Source organism: Colobus angolensis, unplaced genomic scaffold (assembly GCF_000951035.1).
Source record: "Colobus angolensis palliatus isolate OR3802 unplaced genomic scaffold, Cang.pa_1.0 Scaffold4, whole genome shotgun sequence".
Taxonomy (NCBI): domain Eukaryota; kingdom Metazoa; phylum Chordata; class Mammalia; order Primates; family Cercopithecidae; genus Colobus; species Colobus angolensis.
This window is the reverse complement of record NW_012117376.1, coordinates 15,484,059-15,499,446: the sequence shown is the minus strand read 5'-3', so window position 1 is coordinate 15,499,446 and position 15,388 is coordinate 15,484,059. Positions and strand designations below refer to the sequence as shown.

Below are 15,388 nucleotides of genomic sequence, written 5' to 3'. Positions count from 1 at the left end.
TTCTGATCTGTTCATTCAAGAGCGGATTTCGGAAACTGCTGTGTGAACGGTTCTCGACAGCCTCAGAAACGTACATTTTCTTTTTGCTGCATTGAAAACTTCTTACAGTAAATATAATAACTACCCCAGGCTTAGGAATTTGTTCGTGTCATCGCTGAATCTTCGCGATCACCCCAAGAAGGAAGCGGCTGATATGAGATCAGGCCCGTAGACTCTAGACCAGGGGTCCTCGCCCTAAGTGGTTACCAGACACTCGAGTGTGCGAACAACTTTGGTAATTTTTTTTTTTTTTTTAATGTAAGCGTAACTACGAAGCCACATGGAAGAGGATTTTGAAGAGGTTAAAATTTGGGGTCCAAAACTAGCTTCCAGTCCTGCTTTCACTGTTTACTGTGCCTTGGATTTTAAAAGAGGATCAAATGAGGTTTGTGAAAGTGCTTTGTGAATTCAGAAAACGCCTTGGAAATGCAAAAATGCTGGCACCCCACCCATCCTTCCGTCTCTAACCACAATCTACATAGATGGAATATATGTATATTATATGTAATTTTTACATATTGTATATATATAAAAAACAAATTTTTTTGAGACGGAGTCTCACTGTCACCCAGGCTGGAGTGCAGTGGCACGATCTCAGCTCACTGCAGCCCCGCCTCCTGGGTTCAAGCGATTCTTCCGCCTCAGCCTCCCTAGTAACTGGAAGTACAGGCACACGCCACCACACCCAGCTAATTTTTGTATTTTTAGTAGAAATGGGGTTTCACCATATTGGCCAGGCTGGTCTCGAACTCCTGACCTCGTGATCCGCCGGCCTTGGCCTCCCAAGGTGCTGGGATTACAGGCGTGAGCTACCGTGCCCGGTCAAAAATTTTTTAATTTTTTTTTGGCGGGGGGAGGATCAGAAGCTCAGCCACGTCTTGCCCAGTCTGCAGCAGGTCAGCCAGGAGCCTCACCCATCTCTGCAGCCAGAGCCTGTCTTCACTGTGGACAGAGCCATCTCGCTTTGTCACCCAGGCACAATCTCGGCTCACTGCAACCTCAACTTCCTGGGGTCACGTGATCCTCCCACCTCAGCCTTCCAAGTAGCTGGGACTATAGGTATGCGCCACCACGCCTGGCTAATTTTTGTGTTTTTAGTAGAGATGGATTTTCGCCATATTGGCCAGACTGGTCTCAAACTCCTGCCCTCAGCTGATCCACCTGCCTCAGCCTCCCAAAGTGCTGGGATTACAGGCGTGAGCCACTGCACCTGGCTATATCAAAATATTTATATACACATATTTTACATGTGTGTATTTCGTAAGGTCCCCCACGATATTTTAGCAGTGAAGTGAAATTTCTAATTAATTTGGGTTTTCTTATCTTCCCAATTTTCCTTCATTGTATATATATTGCTGTGTACTATGGAAAAAGCAATATTAGAAAAGTTAACATACTCCTTTGGTGCGCATGCGAGGGGGCTCAATATGCATGGTGGAGTGTGCATGCCTCTGCCCCCTCCAGTAAAAACAAAAAAAACCCTCCTTAATTGAAGAACGAACAAAAGTCTTTGTCAGATTATAAAGTGGGATTATATATATTTTAAACACATTATTTTAACTACTTCTAAAACTTTAGTAATAAAACTGCCCCCTACTCCCTTACCAAACAAATTCTGTATATATAGATATGGTATATAAGGCCCCAACCCCATCCCCCAGCAAAGATAAAACAAGAACTGCTCCCTCCACCCTATGTCCACTCCCAGGGGCCCCAGCTTCCTCTGAAAACCTCCTCCAGTAATGTGAGCAGGGGCCCCTCCCTGAACAGGAGACAAAAAACAAAGAGGCGGCTACTGTCACAGTCACTTTATTGCATCCAGGCCATAATCCAGACCACCCCAGCCCCAGCCCCACTTTTCCTTCCGCACCTCTGGGTCTCTGCACAAGTTTCCCTCTGCCTGGAATGCCCTTCCTATTCTCCATCTGCAAACTCCTATTCACACTCCCCAACCCAAGACCCTGAGGGTCCCAGGCAGCACGGGTTAATCCCTCCTCAGCACTTCTCTTGACAGTTCATTCTGGTATCAAAGCCTTTGTCAGCCAGGCACGATGGCTCATGCCTGTAATCCCAGCACTTTGGGAGGCCAAGGCAGGCGGATCACCTGTTGTCAGGAGTTCGAGACCAGCCTGACCAACATGGAGAAACCCCATCTCTACTAAAAATACAGAAAATTAGCCAGGCATGGTGGCACATGCCTGTAATTCCAGCTACTCAGGAGGCTGAGGCAGGAAAATCACTTGAACCCGGGAGGCAGAGGTTGCAGTGAGCCAATATTGCACCATTGCACTCCAGCCTAGCCAACAAGAGCGAAACTCCTCAAAAAAAAAAAAAAAAGTCTTTGTCATATTGCATTGATCCACAGGGTTCAGCGGTGACCTGCCTCTGAGCAGAGGCCCAGGCCATTTATCCATTCAACACTGAATGGATAAATGAATCCTTAACAAGGGAACCAGGAAAGACGCTGGAAACAGGCTGTGTGGGACACAGAAGCCAGAGCTAGATCTGGGGCTCACTGTCTGGGATGGTGACTGAAGGGGTATGAAGCACTGGATGGGACCCATTTCTATCTGGCACAATCTACTACCTTTGGGGTCTCTCTGCAGCACCAACACTTGTGGCTGGGCTTCAAGGGACAGTAAGATCCTGCATATATTTTGGGCCTGCCCCTTCCGCATCCAGCAATGAAATCTGAGTAGAAGTGGGTTGCCAAGGCCTACCCTGGCTCAGCTCAAATCTGACTCTAGCCTAAGTTTCACCTCCTGCCTAGACAATCTAGAAGCCCCAATCCTCATCAAGCTGATCCCCAGCCTCACCCCAGTGAGTGGCAGTGGAGGGGCAAGCTGGAGTGGCTCACACCTTTAACTCTTTCCCTCTCCCTGGACAAGGAGCTGAAGCAGGCCCCGAAGTGGACCCCAGCAACTCCCAGCCAATCCCTAAATCCAAGAATTGGCCAGTGACGCCCTTGAGTTGAGTTGTGCACAGAGAGTCACTGTGGGCCAGACACACACAACTTTACCAGGACTTGTTCCCACCTGGAGCCAAGCCCAGACCCCTGCCCCCCCACAATACCTCCCTCCCTACTAGATGCCACCCATCTTCACTTGGTCTTCTGATCAAGTTTGCGCTGTACCAGCTGGCTCAGGAGGAATGCAGTGACGACGCTGCTGCCCACCGTGAGCAGGAAGAGACCAGAAAAGTTGTGAGGCCAGTGTGTGTGCAGAGGCTCATAGATGGGCCGTCGGGCCTCATAGTCCAGTGCCACAGCCTCCAGCTGAGCCAGTGTACACAGCACCAAGAAGATGTGGAAAAGTTGGTGGCCCTGCCCGAAGACATGGCAGCTGCCAGGGAACCAGCGCTCGGGCATGAAGGTAGAGAAGAAGGCAGCAGCCAGCAGAAAGAAGACCACCTGGCACTTGTGGTAGAGAAGAGCTGGGTCATCCATGGCGGGGTCGGAGGACACGAAGATACGATGCACCACAGGACTGATGTCCAGTGCATAGGCCAGGGCGGAGGGCACTTCCTGGCATGTGCGGCCCAGCAGGCCTGGTTTCTGGATGTACTTGTTATAGCAGGAGCCAGTGCAGGAAAGCCAGGCGAGAAAGGCAGCCATGGGCAGAAAAATGGCCTGCACCTGGGCATGCCAGGAGGGTTCGATAGCATAGTAGAAGTGTGCCAAGGCACTGCCAAACTGGTACACGGCCACCCCCACGTAGTCCAGGAAGAAGAAGCTGTAATGCCAGAACTCGGACTTCGCCTGCAGGAGATGAGCCAAGGCACTGAAGGAGAGATAGGTCAAAGAGGCAAGGACAATGATGAAGAGGGGCAGGGCGTGTGGGTCTCCCCAGAAGTCCACAGTCTCCACAAAGAGGGCCAGCCGCAGCAGCAGCACCAGGGCCGCCAGCAGGTGGGTCCAGACATTCACGGCCTCGTTGTGCTGCTGGAACAGTGTGCGGAAGTAGAAGCGCCAGGTCTGATGCAGCGGCCGGTAGCCCGCATAGATGTAAGGCTTCCAGAAGAGCGGTGGCACCTCAGCTCGGTCCACGGTGAAGACAGGCTCTGGCTGCAGAGATAGCTGAGGCTCCTGGATGACCTGCCGCAGACTGGGCAGGAGGTGGCTGAGCTTCTGGGCCATGGCCATGGCTGTGGGCCTTGGCAGGGAGCTGGGAGAGAGACCAGAGCAAAGTCAGGGGCCTGGTGTCCTCACCCCCATGAGCAGCAGCTGGGGGGCTCTGATGCCCAAATCCTACTCCCTCCTCCCCAGTGGTCTTATCCTTACACTGGGTTTAAGAATAGAAGACTCGTCCTATGGAATTCCTCATATCTGACCTCATGAGAGCAAGGATCCCTGATATATCCCAGGTATCTAGAACAGTGCCTGACACATAGTAGGTGCTCAATAAATGTCTAAGGAATGTATTAATTAATAAGGCTCCCTGCCTCGTTAATTTCCTTTCCGTTCCAGACTCTCACAGCAGCACCAGCTGTTTTCTCTCCTAAAGAATAGATCTGGCCATGTGAAACACATGACAGGGGTCAGGCTCTCTCAGCCCCTGTGTTCACGCCACCATTAGTGTTCATCTGGTGGCAGTAATGACCTTCCTAACAGACCCACTGCCTCTACCTATCTAGCTCTTCGAGAGTGGCCAGGGTCCCTTACTGACCCTCCACTACCCTGCATGACCTGGTCCCTGCTACCTTCTCCAGTCTTGTTGTGTAACCACAGTGCACTTCAAATCCAGTCACAGCGCCACCAACCCCTGGACTGCACTTTCACATGTCTGTAGCTTTACACAAGTCGCTCCCTCTGCCTGAAACATTTTCCTCATCTCGCCTACTAGGCAAACCCCTATTCATTCCTCAAAAACCTATTTCTTGGCTAGGCATGAGGCCTCACTCCTGTAATCCAAGTGCTTCCAGAGGCCAAATCAGGAGGATTCCTGAGGCCAGGAGTTCAAGACCAGCCTGGGCAACATAGTGAGATCCTATCCCTACAAAAAAGTTAGCCAGGTGTGGTGGCATGTGCCTGTAGTCCCAGCTACTGGGGAGGCTGGGGCAGGAAGATCCCTTGAGCCCAGGAATTCGACGTACAGTGAGCTATGATCACACTACTACACTCAAGCTTGATCAAGCTTGCTCTCAAGCGAGATCCTGTCTCTTAAAAAACACATTTCTTCTAGGTTGCTTTCCTGCCCTCCTGAACCTCCTTCAATGACCCCTCCACTTGAGTGCTTATCATCAGACCATCCTTTGACCATTATCACACTTCTCATGATTGTTCATGTGAGTTCATCAAGGGAAGGCAGTTTGTCTCATTATTTTGTGAATCCCTGGTGCTTAGCAAGTAGCTGGCACTCAGTGTTGCTGAATGAAAGAACAACACGGCCGGGCGCGGTGGCTCACATCTGTAATCCCAGCACTTCGGGAGGCTGAAGCAGGAGGATCATCTGAGGTTGGGAGGTCGAGACCAGCCTAACCAACATGGAGAAATCCCGTCTTTACTAAAAATACAAAACTAGCCGGGTGTGGTGGCACATGCCTGTAAGCTCAGCTACTTGGGAGGCTGAGGCAGGAGAATTACTTGAAGCCGGGAGGCGGAGGTTGCAGTGAGCTGAGATTGCACCATCGCACTCCAGCCTGGGCAACAAGAGGGAAACTCCATCTCAAAAAAAAAAAAGAACAACATGACACCATTCTGATAACACTTCATATCCTTCCAGGCCCAACTCAAAAGACCACTTTTTTCCTGAAAGTACCCAGTTAACAACTGATGAACCACACCCCCACTCTCAAAATCCCTTCTCCAGACCCTCCCCCAACTGCCCATGGTTGCTAGTTCCAAATAAATCCATATAACCCCTTACCCTGGCATTCAAGGCCCACAAGACCTGCTCTTACTACCCTTATTCCCCACCTAACCCCAATGTCACACCCTGTGCCACCTTCCTTTCCCTGCACTGAAATCCTTTAAGGCCAGTACAAGCTGCCACCTCTGGGGCCTACTTACTGCTCCCCCAACCCCACTTTCCTCTCACCTATAATGGGTTACATAGTTTAACCTTGATTCATTCATTTAGCAAACACTTACTGAGCCCTCCTTTGCCTCAGACCTTGTGCCGGATGGGACAAGGAACAGAATGGAAGATTTGATCCCTGCCCTTATGAATGTTATGATCTGGCAAAAGATATAGAAACAAAAACAAATCACAGCAAATGCTCACACAGCACCTGCTAGAAGCTTCCCAGCAATGCTGAGAGGCAGACACTATCATTATTCCCATTTTCCAGGTAAGGAAACTGAGGTACAGAGAAGTTAAGTGCCTTGCCCACCCACCTAGCCAGGAAGTAGCAGATGGCACAGGCATGCTCTGAACTCAAGTCTGTTTTTTTGTTTGTTTGAGACAGAGTCTTGCTCTGTCACCCAGGCTGGAGTGCAATGGCTCAATCTCGGCTCACTGCAGCCTCTACCTCCTGGGTTCAAGCAATTCTCCTGCCCCAGCCTCCCGACTAGGATTATAGGTACCCGCCACCATGCCCAGCTAATTTTTGTGTTTTTAGTAGAGATGGGGTTTCACCACATTAGCCAGGCTGGTCTCAAACTCCTGACCTCAGATGATCCGCCCGCCTTGGCCTCCCAAAGTGCTGGGATTACAGGTGTGAGCCACAGCACCCGGCCTTGTTTTATTTTTCGATTGCGTCTTGCTCTGTCCCCCAGGTTGGAGCACAGTGGTATAATCACAGCTCACTGTAGCCTTGACCTCATGGACTCAAGCAATCCTCCTATCAGCCTCCCAAGTGGCTGGGGCCACAGGCGCATGTTCCCATGCCCAGCTGATTTTTTAAAATTTATTTTTACTTTATTGTGGAGTCAGGTTCTCACTTTGTTGCCCAGGCTGGTCTCGAACTCCTGGCCTCAAGCGATCCTCCTACTCGGCCTCCCAAAGTGCTGGGATTACAAGTGTGAGCCACTGTGCTCTTAACCACTACCCTAAACTGCACTTTGCAACACAAGGTGGCAAGGGCTATTCATCATTTCCTAATTATATACTGTTTTACCTGGCTTCAATTACAAACTTCAGACTTACCATCATTCACTGTGTCACTCATTAACTCAAACATTTATTGAAAAATCTGCCAGACAATCCCTCCCTGCCCACCAAATAAATTCCCTCCAAGCTTACTTATTGGACTCAGTGTTCAGGTTCATCAGATATTTATTGTGACTACCTTTGCACCAGTCACCACACAAGGAAAAGAGATTCAGGCAGGATAAAGCATTCATGTTCTCTGCCCCCAGAGGCACTGTGATCACCCCCAAAAACAATCAAATAAGTCACACGCAGTCCAAGTAAATGCAGGGTGCTTGCTATATGCAAGGGCAGCATCAAGACAACCCCAATCCCCCAAGCCCACATCTCCGGAGCCTGATTTGCATTCCTAAGCTTCTCCTGCATTAGGATTCTGGCATCAGCCCTGCTCCCCAGCCTTTCCTAGTCCAGTGGGGAAGCAGGAGTTGTTACACTGCTGCACAAGGGCTGCTACTTAGGACAACAGGCATGTGCAGGACTCTTCTATTCCCCAGCAAGCCTGGCACAGGGCAGATTTGGGAAGCAGACATTACTGCTGCACTAATTAATGGGGCCACTTCCATCCAGAGCACAAGACCCCCATTGGCCAGCCTTACTGGTTGGGGAGGAAGTACTGGATTTCTCCATCTCCCCAAGAGATGGCTTCAACCTCAACAATCTGGCCCCTACTCTTGTCCACAACTTTGTCTTCCCAACTGAGAACCTTGGAGGGCCAGAAAAGACCTCTGAAAGCATCTTGTGCAGCTCTCTTGTTTTACAATTAGGAAAGCAGAACCCAGAAACTGGAAGGCCTTCCCCAGAGTTCTCCCACCCAGCAAGGTTTCTATTCCACTATTGCATCAAAGACCAGCGAATGATGGCGATGGTTGTGCCTTGTGGACACCTAGCTCCTGGGTGCTTGTGATCTGATAAGTCCAGTCCTGTGCTCCATATCCCACTCTTGGAACTTCCCAAGATATAACAGCACATTAAAGACTCTTAGAAGGGCTGGACACGATGGCTTATGCCTGTAATCCCAGCTCTTTGGGAGGCCAAGGCAGGCAGATCACTTGCAATTAGGAGTTCGAAACCAGCTTGGGCAACATGGTAAAACCCCATCTCTATGAAAAAATACAAAAATTAGCCAGGTGTGGTGGTGTGCACCTGTAGGCCCAGATACTTGGGAAGCTGAGGCAGGAAGATCCCTTGAGCCTCAGAGGCGGAGGTTGCTGGGAGCCAAGATTGTGCCACTGCACTCCAGCAACTCGTCTCAAAAAAAAAAGCTCCAAGAAGTCCTGCAGTGAAGAAGTCAGCTTAGCTTTGTTGAATCAACATTTGCCAAGCTTATGTGACCATGGATTCCTTCCCTAGTAATAATTATAAAGCCAGCTGAGGCTGGGTGTGGTGGTTTATGTCTGTAACCCCAGCACTTTGGGAGGCCAAGGCAGGCGGATCACGAGGTCAAGAGATTGAGACCATTCTGGCCAACATGGTGAAACCCCGTCTCTACTAAAAATACAAAAATTTGCTGGGCGTGGTGGCGGCCGCCTGTAGTCCCAGCTACTTGGGAAGCTGAGGCAGGAGAATGGCTGAACCTGGGAGGCAGAGGTTGCAGTGAGCCAAGATTGCACCACTGCACTCAAGCCTGGGCAACAAAGTGAGACTCCACCTCAAGAAAAAAAAAAAAAAGCCAGTTGCAATGTAGAAAGTGTTTACTATATGCCCACTCTTTACAGTCCTGTTGCAATTAACTCTCATAACTTGCCTGTGAGGTAGGTACTATTCTGCCCATTTTGTTGTTGTGAATAATGAAATTCAGAGAAGTTAAAAGCTCCCAGCTGGGCACAGGGGCTCACACCTATAATCCCAGCACAATGGGAGGCTGAGGTGGGCGGATCACCTGGGGTCAGGAGTTTGAGAGCAGCCTGGCCAACATGGTGAAACCCCATGTGTACCAAAAATACAAAAATTAGCCGGGCATGGTGGTGCATGCTTGTAATTCCAGCTACTCAGGAGGCTGAGGCAGGAGAATCACTTGAGCCTGGGGAGCTGAGATTGCAGTGAGCCGAGATCATGCCACTGCACTCCAGCCTGGGCGACAGAGAAAGACTCTGTAAAAAAAAAAAAAAAAAAAAAAGCCAAAAAAAAGCTCCTTACCCAAGGTAGGAGGATGGGGGAGGGAGGAGGGAGAGCCAGGACTGGTTTGTAGATGCTTGCAGACACGGCTGTTGCCCTGCTCCAGGCACCCTTGTCTGCATCCTACAGAATAATTTTGCAAAATCCTGGCCTAAAGCAGGCAACCAGTCCCTTTCTTATAAATTACTTTCTTAGGCTTCTAGCAATTCAGTCTCACTAAGTTGCTAGCTACCCGCTTGCTCCCGATATTCTCCAGGGAGGCCCTGGCTCACAGCCACCTCCTTAGCTTAGTGACAGCGCTCCCTTACACCTCTCTCCACCAGACATAATGGGCCCTATGGACAAAACCTGGAGGCAACATGCTAGGATGACAGAGGCCCCGCCACCCTGTTTTCTTCAGACCTCAGCGAGAGGCCTCACTCCATCTAAATAGTTCTGTTTTCAGAATTAGTTTCCACCTCCTGACTCCATGGAAAGGGACTCTGATCTAGGGGAAAGGAAAAAGCAGGGGCAGGGGTCAAGCCTGAGCCAGCAGGATGAGGATGGGTATCCAGAGGGCACCATCAGGGCATCCTCTGAGTGGTCAGCCTCTGAGTCATGTGCCCACCAGGCTGCTGGGCCCTGTCTATTCAGGCAGCTCAGCCCAACTCACCTCCATAGGCCCCTCCAAGTCTGGCAAATTGCACTGGGAACCTGGGGGTTTCTCTCAAGCCTGGGAGCTGGTGACCTCTACTGTGGGACTGGGCAAATTCACCAGATGCTGAGCACTTCCACAGATGAGGTGCACTAGGGGCGGGGCTTCCAGGGACTGGGGGTATCTTGTGTGATGTCACCAGAGGGTGGGGCTAAAGACAACCTCCCACACCTCTCCTCCTCCGCTTCACCACTCCCATAGTGGGGAAATCCATGCTACACTGTGTGCCTTCCTAGCCAGGCCTCTGCTGCAGCAAGCAGCTCACCATTCACCTCTGCATGAGACTTATGGGGAAACCGAGGGCCAGCTGAAAAGTTTGACTTACCTGAGATCACACAGCAAGGCAAAGGCAAAGCCAGGTGACTAGGGCCTGGTTGATTGTATCAGGCAAACTTCGGTGGCTCCTGTCCACTACTCAGTGGGAACTAGAATGGAAGGAGGTTAGGAATAAAGGAAAAAGAAGACACTATAAAAGCGCACAGAGATGGACTTCAGATTCAGACAAACCAGGTTTGACTCCTGATTCCATAACATGCTAGTTGTGTGACCTTAGACAAGTGACTTACCTTCTCTGATTCCTAGCTCTCTCATGGGAATGACAACATTATCTACCTCAGGTTGCTGCAAATATTAAATTTAATAGAACAAAGTTTTGGCTTCATTTAGGGACTCAACAAATTATTGCAATTATTATTAATAATAGTAGTAGTCTTTGAAATATCCCCAGCCTGAGAGATTTGCTTGGAGTTTTCTAAAAAACTGTCTTCTTTTAGCCCTCAACAGCTAGTTCCATTGGATTTGGGGACCTCAGGAATTTCACTGTGTTCTTAAACACTTACCTTATCCCTGGGGGTATAGACTAGGGAAATTTGGCTAGAGTTTGGACTTCCAAGGACACTAACCTTACTTAATCATTAAACTGCTCTTAGCAAAGACCATTCAGAGTAACTGTTCTGAATTCACAGAGCCCTGAAAATTGGTGCTTACCCACAGGCCCAAGAGACTTAGCTAAGAAGTGACAGCCCCAGGGGAAGGGGCCTCAACTCCAGCAGCTCAGCCCTGGAGAGCAGGAAGGCACAAGAGGGTGAACCGAATTAGCAGGTGATCCAAATGGCATGCGGTCTGGCCTGGACATGTCTTACAGAAGGTTTGGGAGGCTGCTGGGTTGGCTAAACCTCAGAAGTGTGATCTCCAGGGCTCCAGTGGGAATGCCTCTGTCAGCCTGAGCCACTCCTTCCTTCCTCCCTTCCCCTCCCCTCCACTTCTCCACCCCTCCCAATTCATATTTCTCAACTCAGGGTCAGCCCTGCTCACCTCCCTCCTTAACCAAGGCTTGCCAGCCCCAGCCTGCTCTCCAAGGATACACACTGTCAAAGGTTCCCATAACACCCCTGGGGCAAAACAGACCAGGCTGCAGGGATGTGCTGGAAAATGGGCTTATGGAGAGGGAGAGCCCTGGGTTACCCCCACCTCACAGATTTCACTCAGTGCTTACTATATGCCAGCCTCAATGCTACCCAGGCATTCTATGTGTTGGGGCACACAGAAAATGAAGCAGACAGGCTCCCTGCCCCGACGGGCTCATCCACACAAATGCCCATGGGGCCTAGGAAGATCCAGCCTGGAGGGAAGCCAGTCAGGTGGTGAGCCTGGAGAACTGGAGAAGGCTGCTGCCCCGGGGGTGGACATCCTCCACTAATCTCCAGCAGGCTGTTTCAAGAGAAGCCAGAAGCCTCATTTTTATGTGAGGATGAAATTTCGGGTCTGGAATTCACCTGCTGTGTGATTCTGCAGGAGTCCCTCAACCTCTCTGAGCTTGTTTCCTCTTTGGAATCAGAGGATTAAAATAGCTGCCTCTTGGGCTCCTGTGGAAGCAAAACAAAGCCATGGCTGCCAGGTGTTGGCTCTGGCACAGTGCTGGCCCTGCTGTTTCTGTGGGATTCTCATCCTGACTCAGCCACTCAATCCCTGTGTGACCTTGGACAAGTCCCTTCCCCTCGTGGCCCTGTTTTTCCAAATGCCAAAGGAAAGAGTAAATTCACCAGTGACTTCCAAGGGCCCTTAGGCCCTGGGACAGTCCAAGAATATTTACTTTAGGCCTCCTCTGTGCCAGGCACTGGAGCTTCCTCAGTGACAGAGCCACTTAAACCACTGCCCTCATAGAACTAACAGCCCAGGGAATTCATACCAATGGTAACACCGCAGGATTTTTTTTTTTTTTTTTTTTTTTGAGACAGAGCTTTGAGACAGAGCTCTGTCGCCCAGGCTGGAGCGTAGTGGTGTGAACACAGCTCACTGCAGCCTCGACCTCCCAAGCTCTGGTGAACCTTCTTCAGCCTCTTGAGTAGTTGGGATCACAGGTGCATGCTACCATGCCTATTTTTTTAAAATTATGTGCAGAGACAAGGTCTTGCTACATTGCCCAAGCTGGTCTTGAACTCTTGGTCTCAAGTCATCCTCCCACCTCAGTCTCCCAAAGTGTTGGGATTGTAGGCGTGAGCAACAGTGCCCAGCCAACACCTCAATATATTAATACCCTGCCCTCCTGGAGCTTATAGCTCAGCTAAATAACACCTATTATAAGCATTATTTGGTTACAATTCCACTTCCTCTTTAGCCTCCTTGGCATGCAAAATATTCATTGTTGCCTCTCTGGGCCCTGATTGTTCCAGCACATTCTCTTAAAGATAACTTTTTCTCAGCATGGAAGGCAAAGTCTAACCCCATTAGATACAAATAATAAGGCCAGACCAATGTTAACACTGGGGCTGTCAGAGGAAAATCCTCTTGAAGGGTCTTTAGTGAGGTTGACCCAATATGGCACCTGAAATATCATTAATGAGATTAGGTGCTACCATTCATAATATATAGTGACTGGCTGTTTACCAAGAACTTTCACACACATTTTACCTCTCCCTCACAACTCTCTGGATCCACAGCCAACCTGGAGGCCCAGCCCCAGAGGCGGGAGGGCACAGCACATCTATCTGACTCCAAAACCAGTGCTCTTGCCCTTTGTCCAGCATGGGCAACTCCCAGGCACCCACTGGTGACCACAGATTATACAGAAAGTTTTCATCCCTGGCTGGCCTCCCAGTCTCTTAGCAACTGGGTCACCTCCCTCAATGCAAGCTAACTCCCCAACTTGGTCCAAAGTGTTTAAAGAAAAAGTCCCTACATGTCTTCCAAAACTGAACAGAAACTGTTTTTTTTTTGTAACTTTAGCACTTGGGGCCTCCATGTATTTGTACTGGAAAATGTGATCAGAATGAAATAAGTAATTCTGGCCGGGCGCAGTGGTTCAAGCCTGTAATCCCAGCACTTTGGGAGGCCGAGATGGGTGGATCACAAGGTCATGAGATCGAGACCATCATGGCTAACACTGTGAAACCCCGTCTCTACTAAAAAATACAAAAAAACTAGCCGGGCGAGGTGGCAGGCGCCTGTAGTCCCAGCTACTCGGGAGGCTGAGGCAGGAGAATGGCGTAAACCCAGGAGGCGGAACTTGCAGTGAGCTGAGGTCCGGCCACTGCACTCCAGCCTGGGCGACAGAGCGAGACTCTGTCTCAAAAAAAAACAAGAGAAATAAGTAATTCTTTCTTTTCTTGAGATAGGGTCTCACTCTGTCGCCAGGCTGAAGTGCAGTGCAGCGATCACTGCAGCCTCAACTGCCCAGGCTCAAGCGATCCTCCCACCCCAGCCTCCTGAGTAGCCCTAACCACAGGCACACAATACCATGCCTGGCTAATTTTTTTATTACGTGTAGAGACAAGGTCTGACTATGTTGCCCAGGCTGGTCTTGAAGTCCTGGGCTTGAGCAATCCTCCCGCCTTGGCCTCTCAAAGTGCTGGGCTTACAATCATGAGCCACTGTGCCCAGCCTCATTCATTGCCCTTTTTTTTTTTTTTTTTGAGACAAAGTTTCGCTCTTGTTGCCCAGGCTGAAGTACAATGGCGTGATCTCAGCTCACTGCAACCTCCGCCTCCCAGGTTCAAGCGATTCTCCTGCCTCAGCCTCCTGAATAGCTGGGATTACAGGCATTCACCACCACGCCCGGCTAATTTTGTATTTTTAGTAGAGACGGGGTTTCTCCATGTTGGTCAGGCTGGTCTCAAACTGACGACTTCAGGTGATCCGCCTGTCTCGGCCTCCCAAAGTGCTGGGATTACAGGCGTGAGCCACAGCGCCCGGCCTTTTTCTTTTTTTTTTTTTTGAACAGGGTCTATGCTCTTGTCCCCCAGGCTGGAGTACAGTGGCACCATCTTGGCTCACTGCAACCTTGAACTCGTGGCTTAAGCCATCCTGTCACCTCAGCCTCCCAAAGCACTGGGATTACAAGTGTGAGCTCCCACAGCTGGCCTGAAAAAACAATTCTTAAAGAAATTATTCTGTGGAGCTGAGACTCACAGCTGCTCTGAGGAGTGGGAATTTCTCAGGCCCAGAGAGGTTGGGTGAGCTAACCAGTCACCCAGCATGGGGCACAGAAAAAGGACCTGAGCTTCACTGCTGACCAGCAAGGAACCCTCTGGGCAGAGAAACTAAGGCAGGAGGGGGCAGTCTCTCAACAAGAGGACCCAGAGGTACCACAGGCCTCATGACCAGAGGCCGGGTCCCTCTCTCCAATAGGAGCTCAGACTTGGGGTCCTGGGCTGTCCACCCAGGAGCAGCCAGACTCAGAATCCATCAAACTCTTCAGACTCGGAGGCCTTACCTTGGCCTAGCCCCACAGGCCTCCTCCAGGGGCTGCCACAGGGAAATTTCTGGGGATCTTCAAAGCCTGCAGCCTTGAGGCAAGTGCTGTGGGTTTTTCCCTTCCCACACTGTGTGTGGGGAACCCCCAGGCTCTCCTGACACCAGGGAGGCTCCCTCATCCCCCAAGGTGTCTAGGCTGCTTGGGCCCATGGAGCAAGTGCCCCTCTTGGCCCCCAGCAGTGCTATTCCCACTGTTTCTGGATCCCTAAGTGGGAATCCTTCACATCAGTCGGTTCTGGGCACCCACACCCCTTCCTGTCCCGGTCTCACCTAGATTCACCCTCCAGAAAGCAGTGAGCTCCCTGACTGTCCTCCTCCAGGAAGGCAGCGGCCTTGCCCGGACCAGACGCCACTGCCCACTCCCTGCCCTCCATCCTTCACTCTCCCCAAGCAGCGCTCCCCTTCCCTGTTCACTAGGCAAACAGGCTCTCATGCCCCCAATCTGCATCCTCCTCAGTCGTGCTCCTTCTGTTCCTCCCACCCTTCCCAAGACTCCCCCATCCAGCGAGCTCCTCCTTCCTGCGCCCTCCGCTGGCTGCTTCCCCGGGCGGGCGTCCTCTCACTTAGCCCGAGTGCTCCCCTCCGGCTCCGCGTCCTCCCCTACCCCGAGGAGCCCTGCCCTTCCCACGTCCAGCCCCGCAGCCCCGCCGCGCCCCGTGGGGAGCACCCTCGTCTGCGGCCAGCCAGGCCTCCCCGTCTT

General features: G+C 50.8%; 1 protein-coding gene across 1 annotated transcript; it reads right to left on the bottom strand.

Moving 5' to 3' along the window:
* Positions 1–1,552: 1,552 nt before the first annotated feature.
* On the bottom strand, positions 1,553–10,898 carry PAQR7 (progestin and adipoQ receptor family member VII). The gene is made up of 2 exons (XM_011955615.1): positions 10,262–10,898; positions 1,553–4,202 (listed from the first exon to the last, which is right to left on the bottom strand). The coding sequence occupies exon 2, from the start codon at positions 4,178–4,180 to the stop codon at positions 3,140–3,142; it is 1,041 nt and encodes a 346-aa protein (XP_011811005.1). The 5' UTR covers positions 4,181–4,202; positions 10,262–10,898; the 3' UTR covers positions 1,553–3,139.
* Between the last annotated feature and the right edge of the window lie 4,490 nt (positions 10,899–15,388).

Excerpts from the sequence above, each read along its gene's own strand:
- PAQR7 (XM_011955615.1), bottom strand. The coding sequence starts at position 4,180 with ATGGCCATGGCCCAGAAGCTCAGCCACCTCCTGCCCAGTCTGCGGCAG.